A 15,690-nucleotide genomic window follows, 5' to 3' on the forward strand; every position below is an offset into this window, starting at 1 on the left:
TCTTGGCCAATTGCAGGCTGCATGTGAAAATAGAAACCCTTGTCCATCTGTGATTTAATTAACCTCTGTCTGGGTCCAAGAGCAGGCTTTCACATTCCGAGTGTTCACGCACATTGGGTGAGAACTCCAAACCAGGGGTTCGGCTGCTGTGGGCTGCGCTGTCACCTCAGTTCGCTGAATAAATCCCATTCTCCTGCTTCTCTCTCCTTTGCTCAGTCGCCTGGCTTCCCGTGGGCAACATGGCCTGAGCTTACAAGGATTCTTTTGTAATCCAAATCACACAAACAACCTTCCTTTGCCCTCCAGTGTTTCTCCCAAAGAAAGACATCGGGAGGGGTAAAATGTGCATTTGTTTTCACACATGTGTCTATTTTGAGCCCACACTTTTCTGGAGTGGAAGAAGGGGAGGGGAAAATAATGAAGCATCTACACTGATACTCCAGGGAGGCATCCTCACAGGGAAAATCCATCTCTCCACTGTCTTTAGGAGGAATTCTCAATATTGTATTTGTTTGCACTGTTTTTAACTGGAAACATCGTAACTGTCTGATGATAGGGGGGTTGGTTAGATGAATTATGATACATCTATATGATGGGATATTATGCAGCCACTAAGAATCATGTTACAAAAAATATCAATATGGAAGAAAATGCATAATGCACCGCCAAATGGAAGAAGCAAGCTACAGATTTATAGCATGAAAACATTTTTGAGAAGTGTGTATTTGTGTGTGTGTATACACTTAGGAAAAAGTTTGGGAGAGCATATACTCCAGTGAAACCACTGATACCCCTGGAAGGTATTATGGGTGACTTCCCCCCTTTTTTCCTCTCTTGAATTTTCCAAATTGTAAGGTTTGAGCATGTTTCACTTTGTAACTAGAAAGAAAAAAAAAGCAGTTGTTTTAAAGAATGGAAGTAGAAAAGGTTTAAAAATATATCTGTTATTTTTCATTGAAAAACAAAATTGTCTTCACTTGTCATCAGCTTCCAGGGTTTTGTAAATGCCTAGTGTCTGCTCTGGTGTGCATTTGCCACAGGGGTGGTGGGAGTGGAGGGGCGCAAATCGTGAATTTCGGGAAAGGAAACCCCACAGTACCTCCTAGATCCGGTGCTAGTGAGGATGCCCCTGGGGGGTGGCTGGTCACTCCACTCACTCCTGCAGACTCACCTGCCCGGGATGGCTGGTGAACACTCAATATTTTTGCCAGGGGCCTTTGCCGTGCATTTGGTGAGAGGGTGTTAGTCCTGGATGTACCTTCTCAATCAGGCTTCGTCTCATGGAACGTCAGCCTCAGTTTACATTATGTGAGCTTTGCCCCCGAGCCCTCCTCCTGTCACCCTTGGGTTATTGTGGGCTGGCACTTGCTGGCTTACCTCTCCACATCATGACCCCCTGTCTTTCAGAACACTCTCCCTCAAATGCATTGATTTTGTGCGGGGCTTTGATCAGGTTCCCAGGAAAACAATGGCAGACGCAGAGATTGGCTCTGGGGAGCTTACTGGGGAATGCCCCAGAATCAGCCCCGATGCGGACAGTCAGGTGGCAGGACTGGGCAGAGCCAGGAGCTGGGCTGTGATGCAGCTGCGGCCCAGACCTCAGCTGACGCCACTGTTCCGCAGGGAGCTCTGCTCTGCCCTTCAGCACTGTCACAAGTCTGCAAATGGAGGCCAGGGGCTTGGACTTTTATACCCACACATATAATCACCCCATTGATTGGATCTTAGCTACAGGGACCATGGGGAGTGAGGTGAGAGCTACTCCATTTTCCTGGGTCTCTCTCATGTATACAGGAGGAGTATGTGTTACTAAACTTGTGTTTTTCTCCTGTTACTCTTTTATTACAGGAGGGTCTCAGCCAAGAACCTGCAAGGATAGAGAAAATTATGATTTTTTTTTTTCCCTCCCCCGACACCCTAATTGAAGGAAAACATCATTTCTGATACCATCAAATAACAAAAATCAAAACTTTGGGTCATTTAAGTGCTCAAAGAAATACTACAATCTGTACTTAAATGCTTCTGAAGAACTTTTAGCCTTTTAAAAGTTATATGGCACTTTAATACAGAACTGCAGAAGTACAGAACAAAACATCCAGGTGTGAGGTGAGGGCAATATGACTCTCTTTGGTGGAAGGCAGTTCTCTGAGAGCAACTCACCCCAGAGCCTTCCTAAGCCAGCACATCACCTGGGGGGGATGAGCCTTCAGACCCGAAACTGGTCTGGGAGACACACCTCATGTAGCCTGCAGTCCACAGGAAAGGGATGAAAATATTGTCAACATGTGATACTGGCCAGGAGCTGCCCAGCTGTGCTGGATGCTTCAAATATATGATTGCATTTACAGTAATCCTACAAGGGGAGTGTTGCTGTCCTCCTTTGCAGAGTTGAAGTGACTTGCTCTAGCCTGAGTCTTCTGAATGTCAAAGCCAGCTGAGAACCCCCATCTGGAAGCTGTTCTTCCCCCTTCCTTACTCTGCCCTGCCCCCACCCCTTTGGTATGTTATCTGCATCCCTCTGCCTTCCTCCATGCAGCACTGTTCCCCTAATAGGACACTTTAGGTTGCAAATGACAGAAACAAAGATAAATGCTGGGGCTCTAGCTTCAGACCAGTCCTCCCCTGCCCTCTGTGCTCCTGCTTCTTACCCAGCCCAAATCTTCACAATCGCTTCCTTAAAACATCTTCTGATTAACTCCATGTGCTGTTTGGCACTCCTGGCTCTGCCTTGTCCTAGCTCTGTCCTCTCGGGCCAGGCTTTACCCTCTTGGAGCCTCAATGTTCTCATCTGTAAGAAGGGGCTAATAATGCATACCATGCTCAGTTGTTGTAAAGGAATGAAGGCATGATCAAGAAGGATGTACATATCCTTTAAAGCCTTGTCCATGCTTTGGTCTGACCCTCGTGGCAACACACACTAGTTTAGTTTGTCTCTTGACCACCAGGAAAAAGACACAAGCCCCACCGTCAAACATCCAAGAAGCCAATAGTGTGTGCTGTCCTCAGAGAGACAGGGCAGGGCAATGCCTTTCAGAGAACAGGCTCTCAGTAAGCAGGCATGGACAAATATAGCTGCAGATGAGAAGCTAGACTGGATGGTCCTGGATAGGCCCAAGTTAGGAGGATACACCAAGCTCCTCGGTCTCCATGGAAGGGGCTTCAGAAGGTCTCAGCCACAAAGAATTACAGATAACTTTACAATCTTAAAATCGGGAGGTTTCTCTGTTTTTCCCAGCAGGGGGAAAGAAACAGAAAAAGAAACAGAAATAAGTACTAGTGGACTTTAAATAAAAAGGAAATGAAAGAAGGACCAACTATCCGAGCGTAAGGATTGGGTCACTTGTATGGAGGTCCCTGCTTTACACTTCATTTGTTCCTAATCTGACTCAGCCTCAGAATCCTAGGCCAGTCTTTGAAAATGCAGATTCCCAGTACTCGAACTAGAATCTTTGGAATCTTAGTACTGGCTTTACCTGGGAAGATGCCAATGGATTCCAGATGCTCTTTATAGAGAGCTCTTTTCAGAAGTACCAGTGAAGAACATCTTTTTAAGAGAATGTGTGCATGAATAAGAGGTTGAATATTAATTTGGCTCTTTAATTAGTTTACCTTTTAGCAATAATGACAGCAACCATGTTCATAAAAGCACATTTTAACAGCCCCCTAAGTGTGTTGTTCCCCTCATTCTGCTCGCCACCCAGCTAGTTAATTACACAAAATCAGCATTCTCTCCTACGCAGCCAGTATACATAATTATTTGTCCATTGCAAATCAACACCTGGATAATTGCAAGATAGAATTCTGAATAAAATAAGTTATCTCTGCTGCTGGGCTCTGAAATTCCCCCCACAATCTGTTCTTAAATCGGACAACATAACAGAAAATAGAGCTCTTTCGGCAATGAACAGAATCATGTTGGACAGGCTGGGGGAGAAAAAAAAAAACCTCTTTGAAATTTTCTTATCATCAAGATGGATGGCCTGGTAATTCAGATAGATATGCAGAAGGAAGGAGGATGTCTCAGTTTGGGTATTGTGTTAATAATTCATAAGGTGATCTCCTGATTGCCTTCAGGAAGGAACATCCTGTTCCTAATTGCGCCCTTATTCCCAGGCAACCAAAAATATTTCCCAAACAGCTGGGACCATCACTCCTACTGCAATAGGCTTTGCTCTGGTTCGCTTTGGGCCACTGGTGCTTAATGTGAAATATATTATTTGGGGAGGAGGAAGGTAATAAATATTACTGAATGACTATGATGTGCCAGTGAGTGTGCTAAGAGTGAAATGTGTGTTGTTTTATATAATCCTTCTGACTGTCCTAGAGAGCAGTGCAAATAACTGCAGTGTTTTACAGATGGAGAAGCTAACATTCAGAAAAGTTAAATAACCTTTCCAGTATGACACATATGAAGTTGCAGAGCTACTGAAAGGCCACTGGACTCCAAAGAGTTAGGCACCGTGCCCCTCACTGGCCGTGTGGCCTTGTGTCAATGACCTGACTTCCCTATGCCCCAGCCCCCCTCTCCAAGGTATGGTGATTCTTCAGTAAGACAGTTTATGAAAATGGGACAGGCTCATCTTCAGGGATCAACCAGCTTTTTACCCTTCCTTCCAAATCCTGGCCCCCTTATTATGGACTGAATATTGGTGTTTACTGCCTCACCCCCAGCCACCCAAGAAAATTCATACCTTGAAGCCCTAACCCCCAATAATTGGAGGTGGGGCCTTTGGGAGGTAATTAGGTTTAGATTATGTCAGGAGGGTCCACCCCTGATGGGATTAGTGCCCTTGTAAGAAGAGGAAGAGAGATAGCACACTCACTCCGTCTACCATGGGAAGACACAGTAATCTGCAAGCCAGGAAGAAAGCTCTTTCCCAGAACTGAATCAGCCAGCACCTTGGTCTTGGGCTTTCAGCCCCCAGCCTGTTGTTCAAGCCACCCACTCTATGGGATTTTTGTTACAGCAGCCCGAACTGACTGAGACACTTCCTTAGATGTTTAAGTATCTATCTAAACCTAGAAGTGAACCCTCAGCTCAGTGTAAGGAATTTGTTGAAGTTGACCTCCGCTAGACAGGGAAATGCTCTTAACTATCGGAAGTTAAAAGAACTCACAGCCAGGCTGACCACATTAGAAGAAAACACAGCAAAACACTTATCTTGGCTCTTGTGTGGGTTCCTGTGGCCGGGCTCATTACAATCTGTGATGAGTTGGGGGGATAAAGAGAAAATAATCTTGGGTGTGAAGTATCTTTCATGTGGCCATTAGCAGTCTTTAGTGAACAGCCCGGAATGGGAGGCATGTGTTACTCTAGTGGATTCTGTGGGCTCTCTGCTCAGTGTCATAAAAAATGCTAATTGCCTGCTTCCTCTGGACCCTGACTTCTGACGGAGCGCTGTTAGCTGAAGCTTCTGCAAGGTCACTCCCCATGTGGGACGTCCACATTGGCAGCACCTTCTGCTCCAAGACAGGGTCTCGGTGTTCTTCCTGACAGCAGCTTTGAGGACCGTTCAGAACGGGGAACTTACTCAGTGCCCTGGGGACTGCCGCGATTTAAATTCTGAGGAGCAGCATTTCCTGGGTTATAAGGGGAGCAGGTCTATGATGAGGTTGAGAAACTCTCTTCCTTAATGGCTCAACGCAAAGGCAACCTTAAAATAACCGTGAGTGTGACATTTACTTTATCCCATTTGGGATTTTATTACTTGGAGACAAAGTGAATCACACTCACAGAATGGATTTGAAATAGGGTCTGTATGGAAGGGGTGTTTAGTGACCCTTTACACTTCCCTGTAGTGATTCTGACTCCAAGAGTCCACTTGCCTCTTTTAAGGAAAGAAAGAAATTCATTCATTTATTCAATTATTCAGTAGAGCTGGGCACTGCAGTTCCACTCTGTGCCAGGCACCATGCTAGGTTCAGAAACCAGAGATGAATCACCCCCAGCCCCTGCCTTGGTGGAGCTCAAGCGCAGAGAAGGAGGCATGAAGACAAAGTCAATGAGGTGCCATGGATACTGTGACAGATGCTGTGAGAGAATATTGTGTTAGGAAAATGCTGCGCTCTGATCTTGGTCAACAATTCCATCACAACTCCCTATATTCTGGCACCTACAGACTGAGCATAAGGCTGGATTTAAACAGATTTCTACAGATGAGATTAAGTCATTGCGAGAATGCAAGGGGATTATCAGGAGAGTGCTATGGAGGCATCTCAGAGGGGACCTCCCAGATAGACCCCTGGGATCCGAGGAGCCCTGGGCACATGGTCCTGTGCTGAGGCCTCAGGTGTGGGCGGTGGTGGAGAGAGATAGGGCAGGGCAATGCCTTTCAGGCTCAGACAATAGCAGGTGCAAAGGTGCAGAGCTCAGCCTGCATTGCACATAGTAGGGCTTGTTGGAGGATCTGGGTAAAGGCCAGAAGGTGAGAGATAAGGGGGAAAGGGGCCCAATGTGAGGCTGATGAGTTCAAGAGGGGCCTTTGGAGTATATAAAGAGGTTAATTTTAGTTGGTGGGGAATGGGGATAGGGAAGGAGGGGTGCTCTCCTCCCCCCACCCCCCAAAAAAGCCCTCATAACAGAAGGTGTACTTGACCTGAAGGTACACTTGAAACATTTATCAAAGAGACAAGGCAAGTCAGAGAGGAGGAAACAGCAGGGGCCAAGGGCACGGAGAAGCCTGGCCCGGAGGACTGGAGTTGAAGCCAAAATGAGATAGGGAGGAGAGGGAGGCTGCCTGTTGCAGGCAGGGTGAAGTCAGTGCCTCCAGATGCTTAGAGTGATGTATGTGCACCCCACCGACCCTCAGCGGCCATAAAAGACAGCAGCCGCTAGGATGACCAGCAGTCCATTGTTAAATTAGAAACGGACCATTCTTGGAAACCCAAATGCCTTACTGTGATTGTAGGTTTGCCGTGACTCCCTGAGGATCTTTCAGGTTGTTATTTCTCAGGGAAATCCGCAGGGAAGCATTATGAGATGCAGACCCCTGCAGGGTATGCAAGATAATCTGCTGGGGATGTGGGAAATTATTAGACATCTCTTTATGTTTGGTTCTAAACTAAAACATTTTAAGACTGAATGAGCTTTAATAATATTAATGCACAGATTGTAGGTAGTACATGTATGTAAGTTATACAGAAATATACCTATTTTCGATGTACAGGCTCAACAGTATTTTACTGATAGAGACATGGGATTAAAAATAAAAACCCAAACCCTGGAAGTCCTGGTTCTGTGGACTTGGGCAGACCTTTGTTTCAGTCCTGGCTCTAGCACTAACCTAGATGTATCAGGTTAGGCATTGTGACTGCTCGGAATTTCTGTTTCTAGAAAGGGACCCAGTAGATTGAGTTGACCCAGATACAGGCCATCCTCAAAGATGACTGGGTCCCTCCCACTAGACTCAGAGTCTCAATGGATGGTATTTAGGAATCTGTGATTTGGGGTTTGGGGCTTGGGGTTTTGTTTTTTACAGGTGATTGATTCTCCATTATATTAGAAAAAATGTCTACAGTAGCCCACTGGCTTGTCGCCTGGCATGTAACTCCCCGAGTGCAGGGCTGTTTATGTTTTGTTCGCTGCTGTATCTCTAGCACCTTAGATCACATAGTGGGTACACAATATATGTTGACTCCATGAATGAGGGAATGCATGGTCAATCCATCATGCCCAGATGTTGTGTCAGTGTTATTTAAACCTTATCCTCACAACAGAAAGGATCATGAAGAGCTCCTGGGGCCTACAGAACAGAGCCCAAAAGCTCCAGGGCCCCAGGAGTAGGCCCCCGCAGCCGTGGCCAGCATCATGTGAGGCCTGTGCTCTAACACGGTGCTTCCCAAGCATGTCTGTTGACCCAGGCTCACCCCAGACCAATCTACCCAGAATCTGTGGGGTACTATTTTTAAAAGCTCCCAAGGTGATTCTAAAACTAGCTAGGGCTGAGAAATACTCAAGACTAGAGTAACCCAATGACTCACCTTTTCTCTGAATATCATCATACTTTTGGCTCTTCTGGAAGTTTCTCCCTTTCCTGCCTGATGAACACTGATTCCTCACCAAGCCTCCTTCAAATGTCATTTCACCCCTGTAGCTGTTCCTAATCTTCTCCCCACCAAACAAGTAATTTCTTCTCCCCTCAGCTCTCTATGACCTTCACAGCCCTGGTCATATTTAATAAAGCTCTGTGTGTCCCCTCCTGAAATGTGGCTTCCTCCAGAAAGGAGAGGGGACTCTTTCCACACACCTAGGTACCACAGAAAGATAGCACACTGCCTAGCACAAAGAACACCCTGGGGCAGGGCAGTACATAAATGGTGATGATATAACTCAGGTGACCACACCACTGATTATCCAAACTGGGATAATTTTGAGAGCAGTAGGATGATAGTAGTAGTAGTAGTGTCAGGACAGAAGGTGTAAACAGGGATTGTCCCAGGCAAGCTAGAAGTACGATCACCCAGATGACAGTGGTCAACTTTGGTTGAGCCCCGACTGCTAGTCACTGTCTTATGTTGCTATCTATGGGTCACTTCTTTGACCTACACAATGACCCAGTGTGGGAGCGATGGTTATTAGCTACTCTTCACAGAAGAAAGACACTGTGGCAGACATGGAAGGGAACTTACCCAACACAACACAATGAGGGGAGTGGGTGGGAGAGCTGGGACCAGAATGCCGGTCCTTGGAATCCAGAGCTCTTGTTTGGGGCCATTACACCCTGTTGCCTCCCAGGGGAAGATCTCAGGTCTTGGCATGGGACAAGATGAGATTCTGTTCCCAGCTCAGCTTGCAGTAATTTTAGTTACCTCTCTGGCTTTGGTTTCTTCATTCATAGAATGATGACAATGCCTATTTCCAGTAACCCTGGAGGAATAAGGGGAATAAGGTCTGAAAAGATCAGGCACAGTGTGTGTGTTTATAAGGTACTTGTCTTAGGAGTAAGATAGCTGCCAGTTTACTGTAGGCTCCATGAGACATCTTTTCAAATAGCTATGATACAAAGTAAAAAGTGGCAAGTACCATAACAGAGTATGGAGTAAGGTCAACCAATGCCAAAGAGCCTACTGGTTAAAAGCATGAAATTTTTCATAACACCTGGGTTCAATCTCAGGCTGTCAGATTTGACTATGTCAGATTTTCTTTTTATTATTTTTCTAAGATTTTATTATCTTTTGAGTAATCTCTACACCCAGTGTGGGGCTTGAACTCACAACCCCGAGATCAATGTTGTATGCTCTTCCGACTGAGCCAGCCAGGTGCCCCGACTATGTCAGATTTGAATAGAGTTTCTCCAGAGAAGATATGCAAAAGGACAATGAGCACAAGAAAAGATGCTCACCATCACTAGTCCTGAGGAGCATGCAAAAACAAAACTCTGATATCACTAAACACCCGTAAGGATGGCAAAAGCAAAAAAGACAAACAGAAGTATTGGCAAGAATATCTGGTAGAGAAACTGAAACCCTCATACTTTGCAGGTGGGATTATAAACTGGTACAGCCACTTTGGAAAAACACTTTGATAGTTTCTCAAAAATTTAAAGGTAGAGTTACCATATGACCCAGTATTATACCCAAGAGAGAAGTGGTACTCAGGGAGAAGTGGTATGATACTAAGAATTGAAAAATACGCCCCCCAGGAACTGATACACAAATGGCATAGTAGCCCCCAAATAGAAACAACCTGAATGTCCATCAACTGATGTGGTGCTTCGATACAATGGAATATTATTCAGCCAGAAACAAAGGAATATGAAATACTGGCCCATGCTATAACATGCAGTAACCTTGAAAATGTGATGAGAAGTGAAAGAAGCCGGTTACAAAGGACCACACATTGTGTGATACCATGTATATGAAATGCAGTTTGCCTCCAGAATAGGCAAATCCATAGAGACAGCAAATGGACTAGTGGTTGCCTGGGTTGGTTTGGGGGAGGTGGGGAGTAACTGCTAATGGATGCAGGGCTTCTTTGGGGGGTGATGAAAATGTTATGCAGTTAGCTAGCAATGATGGTGGTATGACTCTGTGAATGTACTAAAACCACTGAATTACATTCCTTACAAGAGGGAATTGAATGGTATGGGAATTATATCTCAATAAAGCTGCTATTTAAAAATTCTGGCTCTGCTGTTGGTTATCTTCCATAAAATAGGGCAGGTGACAGAGTCTAACTTAAAGAGCAGGTGTGAGGATCACATGAGAGATGGCATGTAGAATCTTGGCACAGCGACTGGTAGAGTGAATGTTCGATAATTGATAGTGACAATGTTGATGATTTTCCTGAAACACGTGTCCTTTCTTTTGTCCATCCTGAAGCATAGGGTCAGTGGTGCTTTCAGCAAAACAGGCTGGGGATTCGTGATGACTTGGGACGCATGAAGACTGACCCTTACCCTAATACCCTTACATCGTGTGGGTCTCTGATGGAATAGCCTTATGGCTCTGATATCTGTTATTTATTTCTTAACTAATATAACTGAGACCTTGCTCAAGATGTGCTCATGAAAAATTACCCTTTTAATGGTGGAGCCTTTAATGAGAAACTGGATTATCTACTGCATAAGTGCCCTTCATACAAATTAGCTTGGCCCTGGGTCCTAATCTAAATTGGGCTCCTTCCTTTCCTCTAAATGGCCTGATATTTTCTTATTAATCTCTGTCCTCGTTCACCTGATCTGGCTCTGCCTCCTTATGAAGCGTCCTCCTTGGTAGAGCTCTATGCCTTGACAAATGTTTCTTAAGGCTGTCTTTGTATCTGACTCGTGGATGTTTCCTGGGACATGATGCGGAGGCTGGAAGTTGTTTGTTCCATTTTCAAGCTGTCTCTCCAGTGGAGTTTTAATGCTGCCAATGTATTAGGTATCAACGGATTTGGGCCAGGTGAGTTTTGATACAATATAAAGATGGGGAAGTCAGGTAGAATGAGAAGCAATTAATCCTGGTGGTTAAGAGCACAAACTTGAAAACACAGAACACATGGAAAACCAGAAACCTGGGCTTTGGCATCAGACAGATCTGGGTTCAGGTCGCACTTAGTAATTTTGAACAAGTTACTTGGCCTCTCAGATGTTCAATTTAGATCCTCATTTATAAAAACCTGAATGACAGTACCTATGTCTAGGGTTATTTCTGGGGCTAAACAAGTTGGTGTATACAATGCGCTTTGAACAGAACCTGATAAATGCTACCTATACGTAAAGCTTGGAGAAGTCCTACACAGTGAAAGGGATTTGATTGGTGACTGAAATAGTGCCATGTGTTGAAGAGGCAGAGATGGTATTTGGGACAGAGTAACATAACCTTCCCAAGAACCAGAGCAAACCATAGGCCACTCCTGCCCAACACTGCATGACAATGCAGAGAGAGGTGACATGTCGGTCCACAGCTGTGTTGTTGAGCTAGATGTCTGTACAGGGTGCATCATGGCAAGTGTCTTCTTTGTTCTTAGCTTTAGTCTCTGACATCTGCCCTCACAGAATCCTGAGGCTGAATTTTTACACTGATTATAGGTTCTGACTAATCATCCCTGTGTTATTTCTGCTTTGTGGAATATAATTCAAAGGCTTGCATATACCAGGAGTCAGCAAGGGTACAGTGGGAAAAAGCACCAGCTGGAAATCAGGGGTTGGCTTTGCAGACATTTCTCTTTTGTGCCCTCCTTGCCTCAGCATCGTATCTTCTACGTGCTTCTTTCACTGGGCTGGTAATAGTGTCGACAGCTACCATTTTCTGAGAACTTAGCATGTGAATCCGTGCTTCGCACATACTCTCCTCTAGAAGTTACTATTCACGATAAATCTGAATGTAGATATTTTATCCACATTTGACAGATGAGCAAACCGAGGCTCCACAGACAGTTTAGTTGGTTTTCAAGTGAGAAAGGCATGATTTGAAATGAGGATGTCCAACTAAAGCTGCTACCTTCTTACACAACTAACATAGTGCCTTGCACGTTTTTATTTTCAGTCACCAGAATCTTGAGCTTGTAGGGGCACAGACTTTGTCTTACACGTCTGTTGCAGTGAGTTACAGCATCTGGCACAGAGGAGACCCTCAGTGAGGGACGATGGAATAAATAAATGAACCGCAAGTTTTTTTCAGTAGAAAAGCATTATGCTGTGGTTAACTATTGCTGTTGTTTTTCCTCTGTTTTCAGCTTAAATAATTCTCAATTCACATTATGGAAAGGCCTTAATTTGCACGTCATATAGATAAAAGGAAGTAGGCTGGGTTCTCTCTCATGCGCTCAGCCCAAAGTTTCTGCCCCATGACGGCAGGCTTGATGGAGGAGGTATTGGAAGTTCAAGTTCATGATGTTCCTGGACATGAGTATCAGAAGACTAGGGTGCTCTAGGTCTTAAGAACCACATGTGCAAACTTTATGAAAGTTTGATGATACTAGAAATTTTAATTCCTGTGCATTCATCTTTTTTTCTGACTGGGTGAACTTGGGACAAGCTCCTCAAATTCTGTGACCTTCATCCTCATTATCTAGAAAATGGATATGGTTGAGTTTTTACAAAGAGTGGGGATCAAGTTTATAAAACATCTCCCATGAAACACTCAGTTCACAGAAACTTTACTGTCCTTATTTTATGTGGATGTATTTGAACGTCTGGTTGACATGTCCTAGCAAAATATTATGTTAATAATCACTGAGAAAGGCTGTTGCAGGATATGGGCCCACCATACCAAGTCGCCTATTTATACACACACATGAGCTAGCAGAAGAGATATTGTAAAACCATTTTTTTGATAATTGTCCCTGGGTCATTACTTGATACAAAGCAATTACTCTGGAGTCCCACCATAAAACAGCCCATGGAATTGGGTGTAAGAAGATCTTGGACCCTGGCCAAACTCATATTAAATGCTGGAAATGCCAAAGAGGCTCAGTGCTAATACTATTCTAACAAGAATGTCAGACATGAACTCTTAGTAGGTGATTATTATTTGTGGAATACCTGGTGTGTATCAAACTCTGTATTGGGCTCCTTAAACATGTTGTCTGATTTAATTATCTTAATGCCCCACTGGGTTGGTTATTTTTAACTCTTTTCTTTTTCTCTTGCCTGAGAAAACAGAGGCTCAGAGAAAAATAACTTGCCTCTGGATTTAAAAGGATAGAGTCAGAATTTGCATCCAGGAGAACTAGCATTCTTTTCTACTCGGTCCAGTGATTTGACTTTCTTAGAACATAAATGAAACCAGAGAACGAATCTCGATACTATGGGTATTTAAAGAGAGTGGGACCTGAATGCTTACATGCCTGAATCCTGCTTTTCTCTGTTTTTAGGTCAGGATCGCAGTGAAGCCACTTTGATAAAGAGGTTTAAAGGTGAAGGGGTCCGGTACAAGGCCAAGCTGATCGGGATTGATGAGGTTTCTGCAGCTCGGGGAGACAAGTTATGTCAAGATTCCATGATGAAACTCAAGGTGCTTTGCAAACATTTTACTTTCAATATCACAGATTTTATAGGACTGAGGGAAGGGAGTGATTATGATCATTATGATAAAACTCTTTACTTATTCATTTAGTAGTAAATTACTTGGTTCACTGATGAATCACTGCATGTATTCATTGGGAAGAGATTTCAATTGTTATGAAAATGTTTATTGAGCACCTACTATGTGGAGATATTTTGCTGGGGGCCCAGTTTTATAACTTCTGAGCATATCATCTTTTATTCAATGTTATCTTCATTGCACAATGCCTGCAAAAAGAAAAGTAAAATTGTCAAATTTTATAGTCCCTCAGATTTTATGAATCTTTGCCCCTTTGTTATTTTTTAATACATTTTAAATATTTTACCATATGATAAATATGGTAAAAGATGCTATGTTAAGATAAAAGCTAATTTTATTCATTCTTATCATTCCTATTAATGTTTCCAAACACTTTGTAAAAGAGAAATATTTTTTAAAGTAATATGTAATGAGATTGTGGGATTTGGAGATATCACAGAGAAGTTTTTGATAGTAAATGCTTTAAAGAAGACCTTTTTATTGAGAAATCTAAGAAAGAAATTGGAAAAAATTAATATACACAATAAAATTATGTTATTAAATGGCCTTTAAAACATGAAAAAGAGCATTGTTTGCTCCCACATTCTGGTCTTCAAATAGTCTATGTTTCCTTCTTTTAAAAAGCAGTTTAAAACATTGAAAAAACAAATGAGTTAGCAGGAAGTCTATAAAATACCTGAAGCATTTAACACATATAATTTAAGTATCTTCCCAATTATAGAATTCACAAAATGTTCATTGTAAAATATTTCGAAAATACAGAAAAATATAAGGAGAAAAATTAAAGTCATCCATAATCCCACCACACAAAGAAAATCAATGTCTACATTTTTGTGTGTAACTTAATCTGTCTTTGTATTTGTATGTATATTATATGAATTATAAACATATGTAGTACAATTGGAATTACTATTATACAGTCTTATATCCTGGTTTTTTTCCTCATCTAACACAATATTATGAGAATTTTTTTTCATATCTTCCAGTAGTCCCTCAGGACACAAGTTGGTCAGTGCAATTTTTTTAAGTGTAAGAAAGGAGGAAGAAAAGAAAAAATATATATGTATATATATGCAAGGCTGGCCAAGTTCCTCCAAGTACGAACTGGGACAGTATCTATAAAACACCCTCTAGTTGCCTTTCCTTTCCTATTTGCTTAATAAATCAGAGCTATTATTTTTATTTATACTATACAAATTTTCTCAGCAGTTTAACATGGATATCAGATGCTAAGTCTCCTTGTAGTATGGCTGTAGGAATCATCATTTTAAAAAAATCTTAATTTTCTTTCTTTTAATTTTTTTAAAAGATTTTATTTATTTATTTGAGAGAGAGAGAGCAAGCATGAGCTGGAGGGGAGAGGGAGAGAGAATCTGAAGCAGATTCTGTGCTTATCCCAGAGCCCAGCCACAGGGCTCGATCCCGTGACCGCGAGATCATGACCTGAGCCGAAACCAAGAGTCTGCTGCTTCACCAGCTGAGCCACCCAGGCACCCAAAAATCTTAATTTTCTTTTTTTTTTTTTTTTAAAGATTTTATTTATTTGACAGAGAGAAACACAGCAAAAGCGGGAACACAAGCAGGGGCAGTGGGAGAGGGAGAAGCAGGCTTCCCGCCGAGCAGAGAGCCTGATGCGGGGCTCGATCCCAGGACCCTGGGATCATGACCTGAGCCGAAGGCAGACGCTTAACCGACTGAGCCACCCAGGCGCCCCAAATCTTAATTTTCTAAACTGTGTACCCATTATTTTTTTTTAGCTGTTACATAAGCAAACTTTATTTTAATAGTTATGTATCTAGGGGCGCCTGGGTGGCTCAGTTGGTTAAGCGACTGCCTTCGGCTCGGGTCATGATCCTGGAGTCCCGAGATCGAGTCCCGCATCGGGCTCCCTGCTCGGCAGGGAGTCTGCTTCTCCCTCTGACCCTCCCCCTCTCATGCTCTCTCTGTCTCTCTCATTCTCTCTCTCAAATAAATAAATAAAATAAAAAAATCTTTAAAAAAAAAATAGTTATGTATCTATTATAAAGTATACTAGAAAAAGGTGAAATCATGATTTGACAGATTATCACCTTGGGAAAGGTTAATGTTTTCTTTCTTTTCTTTTCTTCTCTTTTTTCTTTCTTTCTTTCTTTCTTTCTTTCTTTCTTTCTTTCTTTCTTT

The 15,690-nt window shown here is 43.0% G+C and overlaps 1 protein-coding gene across 13 annotated transcripts in view; it reads left to right on the plus strand.

Moving 5' to 3' along the window:
* Positions 1-15,690, plus strand: part of DAB1 (DAB adaptor protein 1) — a 1,119,086-nt gene that overhangs the window by 966,365 nt on the left and 137,031 nt on the right. For all 13 annotated transcript variants that reach the window (XM_032427988.1, XM_032427951.1, XM_032428047.1 and 10 more), the window contains one exon: positions 13,301-13,440. In XM_032427988.1, the coding sequence (XP_032283879.1) occupies positions 13,301-13,440 (140 nt within the window). The remainder of the gene's footprint in view (positions 1-13,300; positions 13,441-15,690) is intronic.

The sequence above is a fragment of the Phoca vitulina genome, unplaced genomic scaffold, assembly GCF_004348235.1.
Source record: "Phoca vitulina isolate PV1807 unplaced genomic scaffold, GSC_HSeal_1.0 scaffold2, whole genome shotgun sequence".
Classification (NCBI taxonomy): Eukaryota; Metazoa; Chordata; class Mammalia; order Carnivora; family Phocidae; genus Phoca; species Phoca vitulina.